Here is a 15,906-nt window from a genome sequence, read left to right as displayed (position 1 = left end):
GACAGGGACTGTGTCCGACCCGATTTGCCCGTGTCCCTCCCAGCGCTTAGTACGGTAAACGCTTAACGGACACCCCGGTTATCGTTCTTATTATTACCTACCCGCCTGCTGCCCTCCGCTTTCCTCTTGGCATCTCTCCGCCCGCTGCCCTGGGTATCTTCCCACCCTTCCTCCGGGGCTCCCGGGGAGGGACGGAGACCGGGGGGGCTGCCTCGTGGCCCTCGGGGAGACCCCCGCCCCTTCCCCCTCTTCACCGGAGCTTCTCACGGCGGACCTGTCTGTCTGCCAGATGGTCCCCCAGCACCGGGCCCTGCCTCTGGACGGCTCCTCCAGCCAGTTCAGCCTGTACACGTCCCCGTCCCTGCCCAACATCTCCCTGGGCCTGCAGGCCACCGTCACCAACTCGCACCTTCCCGCCGTGAGTGTACCTCCACCCACCCCCGTCCCCCCCCCCCCCGGGACCACCCCGGGGCGACCCCCGGCCGGATCCGGGCCCCACGGAAGACGGGGAGGCGGGGAGGGAGCGTCTCTGGGCTCGTCTCCCAGGGCTCTGGGCCGGGACTGGGGGCGGGCGGACGGACGGAACCCCTCGCCCTCCCTGCCCGCCGGCTGGCCTCCGCCCCCGCCCCCCACCCCCGGCCAGCCTCCCCCCCCCCCCCGACTCGCCGCTCCCTCTTTCCCTCCCGCCGCCCCCACAGGCCTCCCCAAAGCTGACGGCCCAGCAGGAGGCGGAGCGCCAGGCCATCCAGTCCCTGCGGCAGGGGGGCGCGCTGACGGGCAAGTTCGTGAGCACGTCGTCCATCCCCGGCTGCCTCTTGGGGGTGGCACTGGAGGGCGACGCCAACCCCCACGGGCACGCCTCGCTGCTGCAGCACGTCCTCCTCCTGGAACAGGCCCGGCAGCAAAGCACCCTTATCGCCGGTGAGCCCTCACCCCCCGCACCCCTCTCCTTCCTCCCGCCCGGGGAGCCCCTTCCGGGGACCCCTGACCCCCGAGGCCCGTCCCGCCTCCCTCCAACTCTTTTGTCCCCCGATTCCTGGGAGCTTGTCTGTCCCAGGGGTTTTTGCCCCCCGTTCGCTGGGACCCCCGACCCCAAGGCGAGCGAGGCCGGGTGCTGGGCGCCCGTGTCTGCTTACTGTTCTACCGTCCTCTCCCAAGTGCTCAGTACAGCGCTTTGCACCCAGTAAGCGCTCAGTACATACGATCGAACAAATGAATGGGCTGCCCACCCTCAAGCCGATGGGAGTTCGCTCTCCGTTGGCCCCCAATTCTGTCCCCTTCGTTCATTCGGTAGTAGTTACTGAGCGCTTACTATGTGCAGAGCACTGTACTAAGCGCTTGGAATGGACAGTCGGGCGACAGCTAGAGACAGTCCTGGACGGGCTTACAGTCTAAACGCGGGAGACGGCAAAGCAGAACAGAACAGAACAAAAAGACATCATCATCATGCTAAATAGAATCAAGGAGATGTACACCTCATTAACAAAATAAATAGGGTAATAAATAATAGATACAAATGAGCACGGTGCCCAGGGGAAGGGGGAAGAGCGGAGGGGGAGCAGAGGGAAAGGGCTCAGTCTGGGAAGGCCTCCCGGAGGAGGTGAGCGCTCAGCAGGGCTTGGACCTCCACTCCCCCCTAGGCCCCTCGTGCAGCCGAGGGGGCCGGGGGTGGGGCGGGCCGAAGAGCCTGATGCCCCCGGCCCCTCTTCCCCCCCGCAGTGCCCCTCCACGGTCAGTCTCCGCTGGTGGCGGGCGAGCGGATGGCCACCAGCATGCGGACGGTGGGCCAGCTGCCCCGCCACCGTCCCCTGAGCCGGACCCAGTCGTCCCCGCTGCCCCAGAGCCCCCAGGCCCTGCAGCAGCTGGTCCTGCAGCAGCAGCAGCAGCACCAGCAGCAGCACCAGCAGCAGCACCAGCACTTCCTGGAGAAGCAGCAGCTGCAGCTGGGCAAGGTGGGCGCCGTGGGAGGAAGGGGGGAACCTGCCGGCCGGAGCGGACGCCGCGCTGCCCCCGGGGAGGGACCGGGGGGGAGGGCCGGACTGGGGCCGGGAGAGGGCCCGCAGCCGGGTGACCGGGCCCTCGCCCCGCGCGGGGCCGTGCAGATGATCACCAAGGCGGGGGACCTGACCCGGCAGCCGCTCTCGCACCCCGAAGAGACGGAGGAGGAGCTGACCGAGCAGCAGGAGGCCCCGCTTGGGGAGGGGGCGCCGCCGGCACCCGGGGACGGCTCGCCCGAGAGCCAGAGCACCCAGGGGGACCTCGAGGAGGAGGAGGAGGAGGAGGAGGAAGAGGAGGAAGACGAGGCGGCGGCGGAGGGGGACGGGGGAGAGGAGGAGGAAGAGGACTGCTGTATCCAGGTGAAGGACCAGGACGCGGAGAGCAGGGCCGAGGAGAGGCCCGAGCTGGAGGAGCCCGCCGGGGGATACAAGCAGGTGATTCCCCCGGGGCCTCGCCTCCTCATCCCCGCCATCTTCACTTCCGCCCTCCCCGTCACGCTCCTCTCTGCCTTTGGGAAGAACGGGGAGACCGGGGACGGGGAGGAGAAGCGGCTTGGCTTAGTGGAAGGAGCCCGGGCTCGGGGGTCGGAGAACCCGGGTTCCGATCCCCGCTCCGCCACTTCCCTGCCCTGTGACCTTGGCCAAGCCACTTCACTCCTCTGGGCCTCTGTTACCTCCACCGTAAAATGGGGATTAAGACTGTGAGCCTCGCGTGGGACGGCCCGATTACCTTGCATCTACCCCTGCGCTCAGAACAGCGCTTGGCACACAGTAAGCGCTATGGAAAATACCGGAATTGTTATTGTAGGAGGTTAATTAATTGGTCAGTGTGTGATTGGGTGCCTGCAGGTCAATCTGCCAGTATGTGCGTCTGAGCAGCATTCATTAGATCGTATTTATTGATCCCTTACTGTGTGCAAAGCGCTGTGCTCAGTGCTTGGGAGAGTACAGTACAATAGACACATTCCCTGCCCACGAGTTTACAGTCTAGAGTGGGAGAGACTGACATATTATGTGGGTGTGACCGTGCCTTCTTGTGCACGTGTGTGTTTTTCATTGCATGTGCTTGTGTATGTCTGAGGGCATCAGGGCCTGTGTGCTTTTTTTTTTAAATGGTATTTGTTAAGCGCTTACTATGTGCCAGGCACTGTCCTAAGCGCTAGGTCGATACGAGCTAATGAGGTGGGTCACAGCCCGTGTCTCACATGGGGGCTCACGCTCTGTTTAAAGAGTAGCAGCATAGTGTAGTGGATAGAGCATGGGGCCTAGGAGTCAGAAGGTCATGGGTTCTAATCCCACCTCCTCTGTGACCTGGGGCAAGTCACTTCTCTGGGCCTCAGTGACCTCTTCTGTAAGATGGCAATTGAGACGATGAGCCCCACGTGGGACGGGGACTGTGTCCAACTCAGTTTGCCGGTATCCACCCCAGCTGTTAATACAGTGCCTGGCAAAGTAAGCACTTAATAGATACCATAATCTTTTTTATTTTTATAATTATTAATCCCCATTTTACAGTTGAGGGAACTGAGGCCCAGAGAAGTGACTTGCTACTCCACATGTAGGTGCTTGTCCGCCCGCATACGCGCTCCTCTTTGGCTGTACACGTGTATGTGATCGTCTACCTGAGGGTGCCCATCCGCCTACCCGCGTGCGCCATTTATTCATTCGGTCATTTATTAAGCGCTTATTGTGTGCAGAGCACTGTACTAAGCGCTTGGGAAAGCACAGTACAACAATAAACAATCAGCTCACAGTCTGGAGCAGGGGAGGCAGACAGAAATACCAATAAATAAGATGAAAGATAGTTACGTAAATGCTGGGACAGCAAGAGGAGAGAAGCAGCGTGGCTTAGTGGAGAGAGCACGGGTTTGGGAGTCAGAGGATCCTGGCTCCGCCACTTGTCTGCCGTGTGACCTTGTGCAGGTCGCTTAATGATGTTATTTGTGAAGCGCTTACAGTGGGCCAAGCGCTGTTCCAATCGCTGGGGTAGATAGAAGGTCATCAGGTCGTCCCACGTGGGGCTCACAGTCTCCATCCCCGTTTTCCAGATGAGGTCACTGAGGCACCAGAGAAGCCAAGTGACGTGCCCAAGGTCACACAGCTGATAAGTGGCGGAGCCGGGATTCGAACCCACGACCTCTGACTTCCAAGCCCGGCCTCTTTCCACAAAGCCACGCTGCTTCTCTGGGCCTCAGTGGCCTCATCTGTAAAACGGGGATTGAGACTGCGAGCCCTACGTGCGACAGCTTGATTACTTCTTGTCTGCCCCTGCGCTTAGAACAGCGCTTGGCACCTAGCAAGCGTTTTAACAAGTACCATCATCGTGAATATTAATAAGAGCAAGGAGGAGCGCGCCAGGGCGACGCAGAAGGGAGCGGGAGATGAGGAAAAGCGGGGCTCAGTCTGGGAAGGCCTCTTGGAGGAGAGAAGCAGCGTAGCCCAGTGGAAAGAGCCTGGGCTTGCCAGGCATTCATTCAGGAGCATTTGAGTGCTCTGTGCAGAGCACTGTACTAAGCGGCGTGGCTCAGCGGAAGCAGCATGGGCTTGGGCGTCAGAGGTCATGGGTTCGGATCCCGGCTCTGCCACTTGTCAGCTGGGTGGCTGTGGGCCAGTCACTTCACTGGGCCTCAGGGACCTCATCTGTCAAATGGGGATGAAGACTGGGAGCCCCACGGGGGACCGCCCGATGACCCTGCCTCTGAAGCAGCGTGGCTCAGTGGAAAGAGCACGGGCTTTGGAGTCAGAGATCATGGGTTCGAGTCCCAGCTCGGCCACTTGTCAGCTGGGTGACTGTGGGCGAGTCACTTCACTTCTCTGCGCCTCAGTTCCCTCATCTGTAAAATGGGGATTAAGACCGTGGGCCCCACGTGGGACAACCTGATTCCCCTGTGTCTACCCCAGCGCTTAGAACAGTGCTCTGCGCATCGTAAGCGCTGAACAAACACCAACATTATTAGAACGGCGCTCTGCACAGAGGCCGCGCTCACCCAATACCGACATTATTCTAGTGCGGGCTTCGCGAATGCCGTGTGGCGCAGTGGAAAGAGCCCGGGCTTGGGAGTCAGAGGTCATGGGTTCGAATCCCGCCTCCCCCCCGCTTGCCAACGGTGTGACTTTGGGCGAGTCACTTCACTTCTCTGGGCCTCAGTGACCTCATCTGGAAAATGGGGGATGAAAACGGGCGTGGCGCAGTGGAAAGAGCACGGGCTTTGGAGTCAGAGGTCGTGGGTTCGAATCCCGGCTCGGCCACTCGTCAGCTGGGTGACTGTGGGCCAGTCACTTCACTTCTCTGGGCCTCAGGGACCTCATCTGTCAAATGGGGCTTAACTGCGAGCCTCATGTGGGACCACCTGATTACCCTGTATCTACCCCAGCGCTTAGAACAGTGCTGGGCAGAGAGTCAGCGCTTAACAAATAGCACCACTTATTTATTAGATGGGCCTCGGGGGAGGCTGGGAAGGGGAGGGTGCGAGGGCTTGGAGGGGGGGAGGGGCGGCCCGACTGTGTGCGCCTGCGCGCGCGTGTACACACGCCCCCGCCGCCGTTACTACTGTTTGCCCGCCACCGCCGCTCCATTCACTGGGGCCCGCAGGGGGGCCGGGCGGGCGGGCGGCCTGACTGACTGCCTGCCCGCCCGCCCGCCCGCCTCCCTCCCTGCCGGCCTGACTCATCCCGCCCGCCCCCTCCTCAGCGCCGCCGCTCCCAGACGGTTACCTCAGGACCGCCCTCCCCCCTTCCCTTCCCCTCCCCCCGCGGCCTGACTCAGCCCCGCGCGCCCGCCTAGTCAGAGGGGCGCGCGCAGGGGCCGCCAGGACGAGGGGAGGGGCGGCCCCCTCTGAGGAAGCCTTGGCTCCGCCCACTTGCCCCCTCCGGATTGGACGGGACCCCCCCCCCCGACTGCCGTCCCGATCCCGCCCACTCGGCCCTGTGGGCGGGGCTCTGCCCTGGCTCCGCCCACTTGCCCCCTCCGGATTGGATGGTGCCCCCAGACTCCCATTCTAGCCCCGCCCACTCAGCCCCGTGGCACCGCCCTGGCCCCCTCTGTTTGAGGGAGCCCTGGCTCCGCCCACTTACTCCTTCTGGATGGAACGGGACCCCTCCCCCCCCGACTGCGGTTCCGACCCCGCCCACTCTGCCCGGTGGGCGGGGCCTCTGCCCTGGGCCCGCCCCCCACCGCCTGAGGATGCCCTGGCTCCGCCCACTTGCCCCACCCGGATTGGACGGAGCCCCCTAAGACGTCCTGCCCCCGCCCCCTCAGCCATGTGGGCGGGGCTTCCCGGAGCCGTGACCCCGCTCCCTGAGGGAGCCCCTGGCTCCGCCCACTTGCCCTCCCGGGATTGGCCGGAGCTGCCGTTCTAACCCCGCCCACTCAGCCCGGTGGGCGGGGCCGCTACTGCCCCAGCCCCGCCCCTCAGCCCCACCCCAGGGAGCCGCTGTCCTCGTTACCATAACGTTGCTATTTGTTAAGCGCTTACTATGGGCCGAGCACCGTTCTAAGCGCTGGGGGAGATACGGGGTCACCAGATTGCCCCACGTGAGGCTCCCAGTCTTCCTCCCCATTTGACAGATGAGGTCACTGAGGCATCGAGAAGTGAAGTGTCCTACCCAAAGTCACACAGCTGACAAGTGGTGGATCTGGGCTTAATAATAATAATAATAATAATAATAATGTTGGTATTTGTTAAGCGCTTACTATGTGCCGAGCACTGTTCTAAGCGCTGGGGTTGACATAGGGGAATCAGGTTGTCCCACGTGGGGCTCACAGTCTTAATCCCCATTTTACAGATGAGGGAACTGAGGCACGGAGAAGTTAAGTGACTTGCCCACAGTCACACAGCCGACAAGTGGCAGAGCTGGGATTCGAACTCATGAGCCCTGACTCCAAAGCCCGTGCTCTTTCCACTGAGCCACGCTGCTTCTCCACCATAATAATACAATAATAATAATAATATATAATAATATAATAATAATAATAATATAATAATAATAATTTTGGTATTTGTTAAGCGCTCACTATGTGCCGAGCACCGTTCTAAGCGCTGGGGGAGATACGGGGTCATCAGATTGCCCCACGTGAGGCTCCCAGTCTTCATCCCCATTTGACAGGTGAGGTCACTGAGGCCCAGAGAAGTGAAGTGACCTGCCCACAGTCACGCAGCTGACAAGGGGCGGAGCCGGGATTCGAACCCATGACCTCCGACTCCTAACCCCGGGCTCTCTCCACTGCGCCACGCCGCTTTTCTCCCTGCCCCCTCCACGAAGCTGCTGTCCCGGCTCTGCCCCTCCGCCCCCTCTGCCAGGGAGATGCTGCCCTGCCGCCCTGACTGTGCCCCCTCAGCCTCTCCCCCCACCCCAGGAAGCCTCTGCCCGGGTTCCGCCCCTCAGCCTCCCCCTCCCCGCAACCAGGGAGGGACTGAGATCTGAGGGGACTCAGGGGGCCGCGTCTCCTCCGTCCCCAACCCCGCGCCCCGTCTCGCCCCCCCCCCCCCGACCGTTCCAGGTGTTCGTCGACGTCCAGCCGCTGCAGCCGCTGCAGGTGTTCCAGCCTCCGCTGAGCCTGGCGGCGGTGCCCCACCCGGCCCTGGGCCGTACCCAGTCCTCGCCCGCCGCCCCCGCAGCCGCCGTCGCCGCCAAGACTGCGCCCGACCTGCCCGTCAAACACCTCTTTACCACAGGTGGGCATCCCCTCCTCCTTCCCCACCCCCAGCCCTTCTCATTCATTCATCCCATCGAATTTACCGAGCCCTGACTGCGTGCAGAGCACTGTACTGAGCGCTTGGAAACGGTCAGTTGGGCAACAGGTAGAGACGCTCCCTGCCCAGCAGCGGGCTCGCAGTCTAATCGGGGGAGACGGACAGCGAAACGGAAGTAGTCGGCCCTGAGAAGCAGCATGGCCTAGTAGGGAGAGCCCAGGCCCGGGAGTCAGAAGCACCTGGCTACTAATCCCGGCTCCGCCACTTAGATCTAAAAGTTATAATTATGGTATTTGTTAATTGCTTACTACGTTCCAGGCACTGAACTAAGCGCTGGGGTGGATACAAGCAAATCGGATTGGACACAGTCCCTGTCCCATGTGGGGCTCGGAGTCTTCATCCCCATTTTCCAGATGAGGTCACTGAGGCCCAGAGAAGTGAAGCGATTTGTTGAAAGCTTACTATGTATAAGGCACTGTACTAAGCGCTGGGGGCATACAAGGTGATCAGGTGGTCCCACGTGGGGCTCCCGGTCTTGATCCCCATTTTACAGACGAGGTACCTGAGGCGCAGAGAAGTGAAGTGACTTACCCAAAGTCACACAACTGACAAGCGGCGGAGCTAGGATTAGAACTCATGACCTCTGACTCCCGAGCCCGGACTCTTTGCAGTACCCACCCCAGCGCTTAATACAGTGCTTGAACATTAATAAGTGCTTAACAAGTACTATAATTATTATCATCATTATTCCTGGTGGGTACCAACCACAGCCCAGAGTTGTGGTGTGGCTGCTTAGCAAGGGGGAGAGGGACGGGGTTGGTCAGTCAATCAGTTGTGTTGATTGAGCACTTACTACATGCCGAGCACTGTACTGAGCGCTCGGGACAGCACAATATAACAACAAACAGACACGCTCCCTGCCCACGAAGCTGACAGTCTAGAGCGGGAGACAGGTGAGAATATAGGGTTAGGGTTGGGAGAAGCAGCATGGTTCAGTGGAAGGAGCCTGGGCTTGGGAGTTAGAGGTCATGGGTTCGAATCGCGGATCTGCCGCTTGTCAGCTGTGTGACTGTGGGCAAGTCACTTCACTTCTCTGGGCCTCAGTTCCCTCATCTGTAAAATGGGGATGAAGACTGGGAGCCTCACGTGGGACAACCTGATGACCCTGTATCCACCCCAGCGCTTAGAACACTGCTCTGCACGTAGTAAGCGCTTAACAAATACCAACATTATTATTGTCAGCTGAGTGACTGTGGGCAAGTCACTTCACTACTGACAACCTGATTCCCCTGTGTCTCCCCCAGCGCTTAGAACGGTGCTCGGCACATAGTAAGCGCTTAACAAATACCAACATTATTAACATTATTATTATGTGGGACACCCTAATTACTTGGTACCAACCCAGCGCTTAGAACAGTGCTCTGCAAATGGTAAGCGCTTAACAAATACCAAGGTTGTTATTATTATTATGAATAACAGGGCGCAGGGGTGGCTGGGGGCGTCAGGGCTGCCCATCCCATCTCTCCTCTCCGCTCCCCTCCCGCCCTCAGGGGTGGTGTATGACACCTTCATGCTGAAGCACCAGTGCATGTGCGGAAACACCCACATCCACCCGGAGCACGCCGGCCGCATCCAGAGCATCTGGTCCCGGCTGCAGGAGACCGGGCTCCTCAGCAAGTGCGAGGTGAGTCCCCACACCCCCCTGCCCCGTCGCTCCTCGGCCGATCCGTGGGATCGACCGAGCGCTTACCGTGTGCAGAGCGCCGTACTGAGCGCCCGGGAGAGTACGACGCAACAGAGCTGGTGGGCACGTTTCTTGCCCACGGGGAGCTCACGGTCTAGAGGGGCAGACACCCCGTTAATATAAATAAATTACGGATATGGACGTGAGTGCTGCGGGGGTGGGGGGTGGGGGTGAATAAAGGGGGGCAAATTCAAGTGCAAGGGTGACGCAGAAGGGAGGGCCTAGTCGGGGAAGGCCTCTTGGAGGAGATGGGTCTTCAGTAAGGGTTTGAAGCGGGGAAGGAGTCAGTATCTGTTGGATATGAAGAGGGAGGGCGTTCCAGGCCAGAGGCAGGATGCGGGCAAGAGGTTGGCAGCGAGGTAGACGAGATGGAGGAACAGTGAGTAGATTGGCGTGAGAGGAATGAAGCGTGCGGGCCGGACTGAAGCCGGAAAGCCGTGAGGTATGGTAGGAGGGGGCATTCCTCTGCCCTCTCCCCGAACCCTCTCCCCCACCTCCCTCCATCCCATGGAGTCTCCGGGGGCTCAGGATTGCTCTAAGGGCAAGGGGAGATACGACGGAGGGGGAGGGGGAGACCGGAGGATGGCCCGTTGGGGGGTCTGCAGGAGCGGCCTGGATGAGGGAGGAATGAGCCAGCTCATTGTCCCCTTCGTTCATTCAATCATATACACTGCGTTTACTGTGTGCAGAGCACTGTACTAAGCACTTGAAAGAGGATAATAGAACGATATAACGGACACATTCCCTGCCCATAACGAGCTTACAGTCTAGGGGGGCGGATGGACATGAATAGAAATAAATAAGTTGCAGATTTAGAAGCGCTGAAGGGCCGGGACGGGGGATGAATGAAGGAAGCAAGTCAGGGTGACGCAGGAGGGCGTGGGAGGAGAGGAAAGGGGGGCTTAATCGGGGAAGGAGGAGAAGCGCCTTCATCGACCCCCTCCCCCGCCCACCGTCCGGCAGCGGATCCGGGGCCGCAAGGCCACGCTGGACGAGATCCAGACGGTGCATTCGGAGCCGCACACCCTGCTTTACGGGACCAGCCCCCTCAACCGGCAGAAGCTCGACAGCAAGAAGCTGCTGGGTCAGGAGCCGGCGGGCGGGGGCGGGGGCGGATCCGGGGCGGGGCGGGTAGGAGGGAAGAGGGCTCTGGGGCAAAACCCCTTCCTGTCTGTGATGTGAGGCTGGGGTCGGGCTGCCCCCCACTCTCTCTGTCCCGTCCCCCGGGCGCCCTGGTCCGGTCCGGTCCGCCCGTCCAGGACGCTTTTCTCCTCCACCCGCAGGCCCCATCAGCCAGAAGATGTACGCCGTGCTGCCCTGCGGGGGCATCGGGGTGAGTGCCGGGCCCAGCCGTGGGGGTGGAAAAGGGGCGCCCGGGTTGCCGCTCCCTCCCCCGGACCTCGCCTCCGTCTCCTCTTCTCCTCCTGGCCCTGGCCCTGCCCTGGGGATTCGGGGGATGGAGGGGGGAGGGAGGGGATCGTGCTGACCGCCCGGTGGCCGGCAGGTGGACAGTGACACGGTGTGGAACGAGATGCACAGCTCCAGTGCGGTGCGCATGGCGGTGGGCTGCCTGGTGGAACTGGCCTTCAAGGTGGCTGCGGGGGAGCTCAAGGTGAGGGCTGGCCGGGTTCGGGAGAAGGGCGGGGGGCGGGGGCGACCCACACAAAATCGTCCTCGCCCCTGCTCTCCCTGCCCGTCCTCTCCTTCGGGCTCCCGGCCTCTCTTCCCCTCCCCTTTCCTCCCGTCTCCTCTCCTCCCTTCCCTTCTGCGTGGCACAATCCGCAGCCCCAACACCGGGGGCCTCGAACCTTAGGAGAAGCAGCATGGCCTAGTGGATGGAGCACGGAACTGGGAGTTAGAAGGACCCGGGCTCTAATCCCGGCTCCGCCACCTGTCCGCTGGGTGACCTTGGGCGACTTCTCTGTGCCTCGGTTTCCTCGACTGCGAAACGGGGATTAAGACCGCGTCCAACCCGATTTGCTTGTACCCACCCCAACGTTTGGTACGGTGCCTGGCACGTAGTATGCACTTAACAACTCTCAGTCGTATTCTAATCCCGGCTCTGCCGTTTGTCTGCTGGGTGGCCTTGGGCAAGTCGCTCAACTTCTCTGTGCCTCAGTTACCTCATCTGTAAAATGGGGATTAAATCTGTGAGCCCCATGAGGGACGGGGACTGTGTCCAACCTGATTTTTGCTTGTATCCACCCCAGCGCTTAGAACAGTGCCTGGCACCCAGCGAGCACGTAGCGCATCCCATAATTTCATGGGTTCTAATCCTGGCTCTGCCACTTGTCTGCTAGGTGACCTTGAAGTCGAGTCACTTCATTTCTCTGGGCCTCAGTTCCCTCATCTGTAAAATGGGGATTGAGACTGCGAGCCCCACGTGGGACGGGGATTGTGTCCAACCCGATTTGCTTGTATCCACCGTAGGGCTTAATACAGTGCCTGGCACGTAGTAAGTGCTTAAAAAATACCAAAATTAGTATCATTTATTTGTATTTAACAAATACCAGAATTATTATTAGAAGTAGTATATTATCAGTCAGTTCTTCCCACCTGGGCAAGGAAAGGGGTAAGGGGAGTCCTGTGATCATGTGACAGCTCACTTTTCTCTCCTCTATCGGTCTGTCGGCTTCCAGAATGGGTTTGCCATCATCCGCCCCCCGGGACACCATGCGGAGGAATCCACCGCCATGTAAGTACTCACCGCCCGCCGCCCTCCTCCTCTGTCCTCCCTGCTGCCAGTCTCTCCCCACTCCGGTCCATACTTCAATTCTGCTGCCTGAATTATTTTCCTAAAAATACGTTGTCAGTTCTCCCCTCTCCTCAGAATCCTCCGGTGGTTGCCCATCCGCTTCCGCACGGAACGGAGAAGCCTTACCGTCGGCTTTAGGCGCTCCATCAGCTCTCGCCCTCCTACCTCACCTCATCGATCTTCTACGACCCATCCTGTACACTCCGTTCCTCTAATGCCAACTTCCTCACTCTACCTCGATTTTCCACATCCTCCCTCTGACCTGGAACTCCCTCCCCCTTCACAGCTGATCGTCCACCAATCTCTCCACCTTCAAAGCCTTCCTAAAATCACATCTCCTGCGAAGCCTTCCCCGGCTAAATCCTCATTTCCTCTGCTCCCTCTCCCTGCATCGCCCGTGAACTTGGCCCTTTCATCCACTTCGCCCTTTGGTCATTTATTTGAATCTGTCTCCCCGCTCTAGACTCTAAGCTCCTTGAGGGCGGGGAGCGTGTGTGTGAATTGTATCGTCTTGTACTCTCTTAAGCGCCCAGTACGGTGCCCTGCGCGCCCCGCGCGCTCCATGAATACCATCGGTTGAGTGGGATGAGATCCCCGCTCTCCCTCCCTCTTGGACTGGTGGGGCAGATTCTGCATTCCTCTGATTACCACGCTCCTTCCCCAGCGCTTAGCACTGTCTGCCTCCCCCCTGCCAAGCCACAGACCCCTTCTCGGGACCCTCCCTCCTCTGCCCGACCCGGCCCGGGGTGGAGCCTAGGCTCACCCCCCTTCTTGGCCCCAACAGGGGCTTCTGCTTCTTCAACTCGGTGGCCATCACTGCCAAACTCCTGCAGCAGAAGCTGAGCGTGGGCAAAGTCCTCATCGTCGACTGGGTGAGTGAGCTGCTGCCCACTCCGGGCGCTCGAGAGAGGCCGGCCACGGGGCCAGGGGCTCGGGCCCATCACCCTCCAGGGCCATCTCTGCCACTCCCCTCTGCCTCTGGGCCAGTTCGGGCTGGTCCGGCAAGTCCCGCGGGGTCGAGGGTGCCGAGGAGACCCTCGGTCCCTCTCTGGCGCCGGTTGGTCGCGGCTGTCAGATGGCTGCCCCCATCCCCCTGCCCACCGCCCCGTCCCTCCCCCCACCATATCCAGGTGGTTGCAGGCTGCCTCCCTTCGGGACAGCCCCGCACACCACCTGGCCGCACCCACGCCTCCCCGGACGTCCGGGTTCCGGTGCCTGCCCCTCCCCTGGGCAGCGGTCACCCGGGGTTGGCTTTGGGCCGCTGCCCGCTGGGGCCTGTTGGATTGAGTTTGCAGCCTAACCCCTGCCGACCTCCCCTGTCCCCCTCCCGCCCCCCAATAGGACATCCACCACGGCAACGGGACGCAGCAAGCTTTCTACAGTGACCCCTCCGTGCTCTACATCTCTCTGCATCGCTATGACAACGGGAACTTCTTCCCGGGCAGCGGAGCCCCCGAGGAGGTGTGGGGACCCCTCCCTCCAACCTCTGCACAATAATAATAACGTTGGTATCTGTTAAGCGCTTACTATGTGCCGAGCACTGTTCTAAGCGCTGGGGTAGACACAGGGGAATTACCTTGACCCACTTGGGGCTCACAGTCTTAATCCCCGTGTTACCGATGAGGTAGCTGAGGCACCGAGAAGTGAAGTGACTCGCCCAAAGTCACACAGCCGACAAGTGGCCGAGCCGGGATACGAACCCATGACCTCTGACTCCCAAGCCTGTGCTCTTTCCACTGAGCCTCGCTGCTTCTCAGTGCGGCGGAGGGTGGGAGTGGGCTTGTAGAAGCAGCGTGGCTTAGTGGCTACAGCCCGGACCTGGGAGTCAGAAGGTCCTGGATTCTGATGCCGGCTCTGCCACACGTCCGCTGTGTGGCCTCGGGCCAGTCACTTCACTGGGCCTCGGTGATCTCATCTGGAAAATGGGGATGGAGACCGTGAGCCCCACGTGGGACAGGGACCGTGTCCAACCTGATTAAGGTGTATCTATCCCAGTGCTTAGAACGGTGTTTGGCACGTAGTGAGCGCTTATCGAGGTCTGTCGTCATCATCATCATCATCATTAATATTGTTATTATTAATAACTGGCCCTCACCCCAGCTGTGTGGTAGAGGGTAGTGCCAAGAACATTCTCCCCCAGATGGCCGGGGAAGGCCGGGTATCTCCTGAGAGCCCCTGCCAGAATGGGGGATAGGCGCATGGGGCGGTCACGGGGTCGGGGTGGGGCGCTTGGATGGTGGGGGCCCTCTGGGGGAAGGCTTCCTGGAGGGGGAGGCTGCCAGTGGCCATCGGGGCGGGAAGGGCCGGGCGGGGGCAGCGAGGGGGCAGAGGCCGAGGCCCACGGAGGGGCAGCGGAACGGGCTGGGCGGGCGCCCCGTGGGGTCCGGGGATAGGCACGCCCCTGAGCGTCGCCCGGGTGACGCCCCTCTCCCGGTGCCAGGTGGGCGGCGGACCGGGCACGGGCTTCAACGTGAACGTGGCCTGGACGGGCGGCGTGGAGCCCCCCATCGGGGACGTGGAGTACCTGACGGCCTTCAGGTGCGGGCGGAGCGGGGGCTCGGGGAGGCGGGCGCCGCGGGAGGCGGGCGGCACGGGGGCGGGGGCCCGGCGGGGGGGGGTCCCTGAGCCAGCCTCGCCCTTCCCCCTGGCAGGACAGTGGTGATGCCCATCGCCCACGAGTTCTCCCCCGACGTGGTCCTGGTGTCCGCCGGCTTCGACGCGGTCGAGGGCCACCTGTCCCCGCTGGGCGGCTACTCCGTCACAGCCAGATGTAAGTGGCGGGGTGGGAGGGGCCGGGGCCTCGGGTCCCAGCCGGTGGGCGGAGGGACGGAGGGGCGCCCGGGGGACCCCGGAGCCCCAGCAGAGCCCGCCTCGCCCGCCCCAGGTTTCGGCCACCTGACCAGACAGCTGATGAAGCTGGCGGGGGGCCGGGTGGTCCTGGCCCTGGAGGGGGGCCACGATCTGACGGCCATCTGCGACGCCTCAGAGGCCTGCGTCTCGGCCCTGCTCAGCGTGGAGGTGAGCGTCGTGGGGCGCGGGGGAGGGACGTCCGCTCCCGGAGGGCTCGGCCCGGAGGACTCCTCCGCCGGCCCAGTCCGGAGGATGGGGGTCTTTGAGGCGGCCGGTCCGGACCTAGGGCCGAACACGGGGTGGACGTGGGTCTGCCGGCCTCCCGGCCGTGAGTCGGGCCCCTTCTCTGGGGGGCTGGCCACCCTCCCCCTCTAGATCGTAAGCTCGTCGTGGGCAGGGAAGGTATCTCTTTATTGTCGCACTGTACCCTCCCCAGCGCTTAGCACAGTGCTCTGCACACAGTAAGCGTTCAATAAGTACGATTGAACGAATGAATGGGGGGGGAGCAGGGAGGGGGCGGACGGATGTCTCCGACTCCCTGGCCTCCCTCCCTGGCCTCCCTCACCCCAACACTTTCTCCTTCCCCTCTGTGTCCCCGTCTCCCTCACGGTGTCCCGCGACGCCTCTCCCAATTCCCCGCAATCGTCCTCATTCCCCTCCCTCACCCGCCCGGCCCCCGGCCCCAGCTGGAGCCCCTGGACGAAGCCGTGCTGCAGCAGAGGCCCAACGTGAACGCCGTGACCACCCTGGAGAAAGTCATCGAAATCCAGAGTGAGCCGGGTGGGGGGAGGCGGGGAGGGGGCTCCGGGGAACAGCAGGCGGTTCGGGGGAGGACGGGAGGGGTCCCGCCGGGCTGCGGCTGCCGGG

The 15,906-nt window shown here is 61.8% G+C and overlaps 1 protein-coding gene across 3 annotated transcripts in view; it reads left to right on the top strand.

Annotated features, from left to right (window-relative positions):
• HDAC5 (histone deacetylase 5) overlaps positions 1-15,906 on the top strand; it is a 43,747-nt gene that overhangs the window by 26,760 nt on the left and 1,081 nt on the right. For all 3 annotated transcript variants that reach the window (XM_029075164.2, XM_039913448.1, XM_029075163.2), the window contains 16 exons: positions 290-418; positions 699-921; positions 1,720-1,952; positions 2,103-2,432; positions 7,498-7,672; positions 9,241-9,374; positions 10,398-10,518; positions 10,718-10,767; positions 10,939-11,046; positions 12,074-12,129; positions 12,974-13,061; positions 13,531-13,650; positions 14,630-14,727; positions 14,841-14,959; positions 15,074-15,207; positions 15,726-15,810. In XM_029075164.2, coding sequence (XP_028930997.1) covers positions 290-418; positions 699-921; positions 1,720-1,952; positions 2,103-2,432; positions 7,498-7,672; positions 9,241-9,374; positions 10,398-10,518; positions 10,718-10,767; positions 10,939-11,046; positions 12,074-12,129; positions 12,974-13,061; positions 13,531-13,650; positions 14,630-14,727; positions 14,841-14,959; positions 15,074-15,207; positions 15,726-15,810 — 2,203 coding nt within the window. The remainder of the gene's footprint in view (positions 1-289; positions 419-698; positions 922-1,719; positions 1,953-2,102; positions 2,433-7,497; positions 7,673-9,240; positions 9,375-10,397; positions 10,519-10,717; positions 10,768-10,938; positions 11,047-12,073; positions 12,130-12,973; positions 13,062-13,530; positions 13,651-14,629; positions 14,728-14,840; positions 14,960-15,073; positions 15,208-15,725; positions 15,811-15,906) is intronic.

The sequence above is a fragment of the Ornithorhynchus anatinus genome, chromosome 11, assembly GCF_004115215.2.
Source record: "Ornithorhynchus anatinus isolate Pmale09 chromosome 11, mOrnAna1.pri.v4, whole genome shotgun sequence".
NCBI classification, from domain to species: Eukaryota; Metazoa; Chordata; class Mammalia; order Monotremata; family Ornithorhynchidae; genus Ornithorhynchus; species Ornithorhynchus anatinus.
The sequence above is the reverse complement of the archived record's forward strand: the minus strand, read 5'-3'. Positions and strand labels throughout refer to the sequence as shown.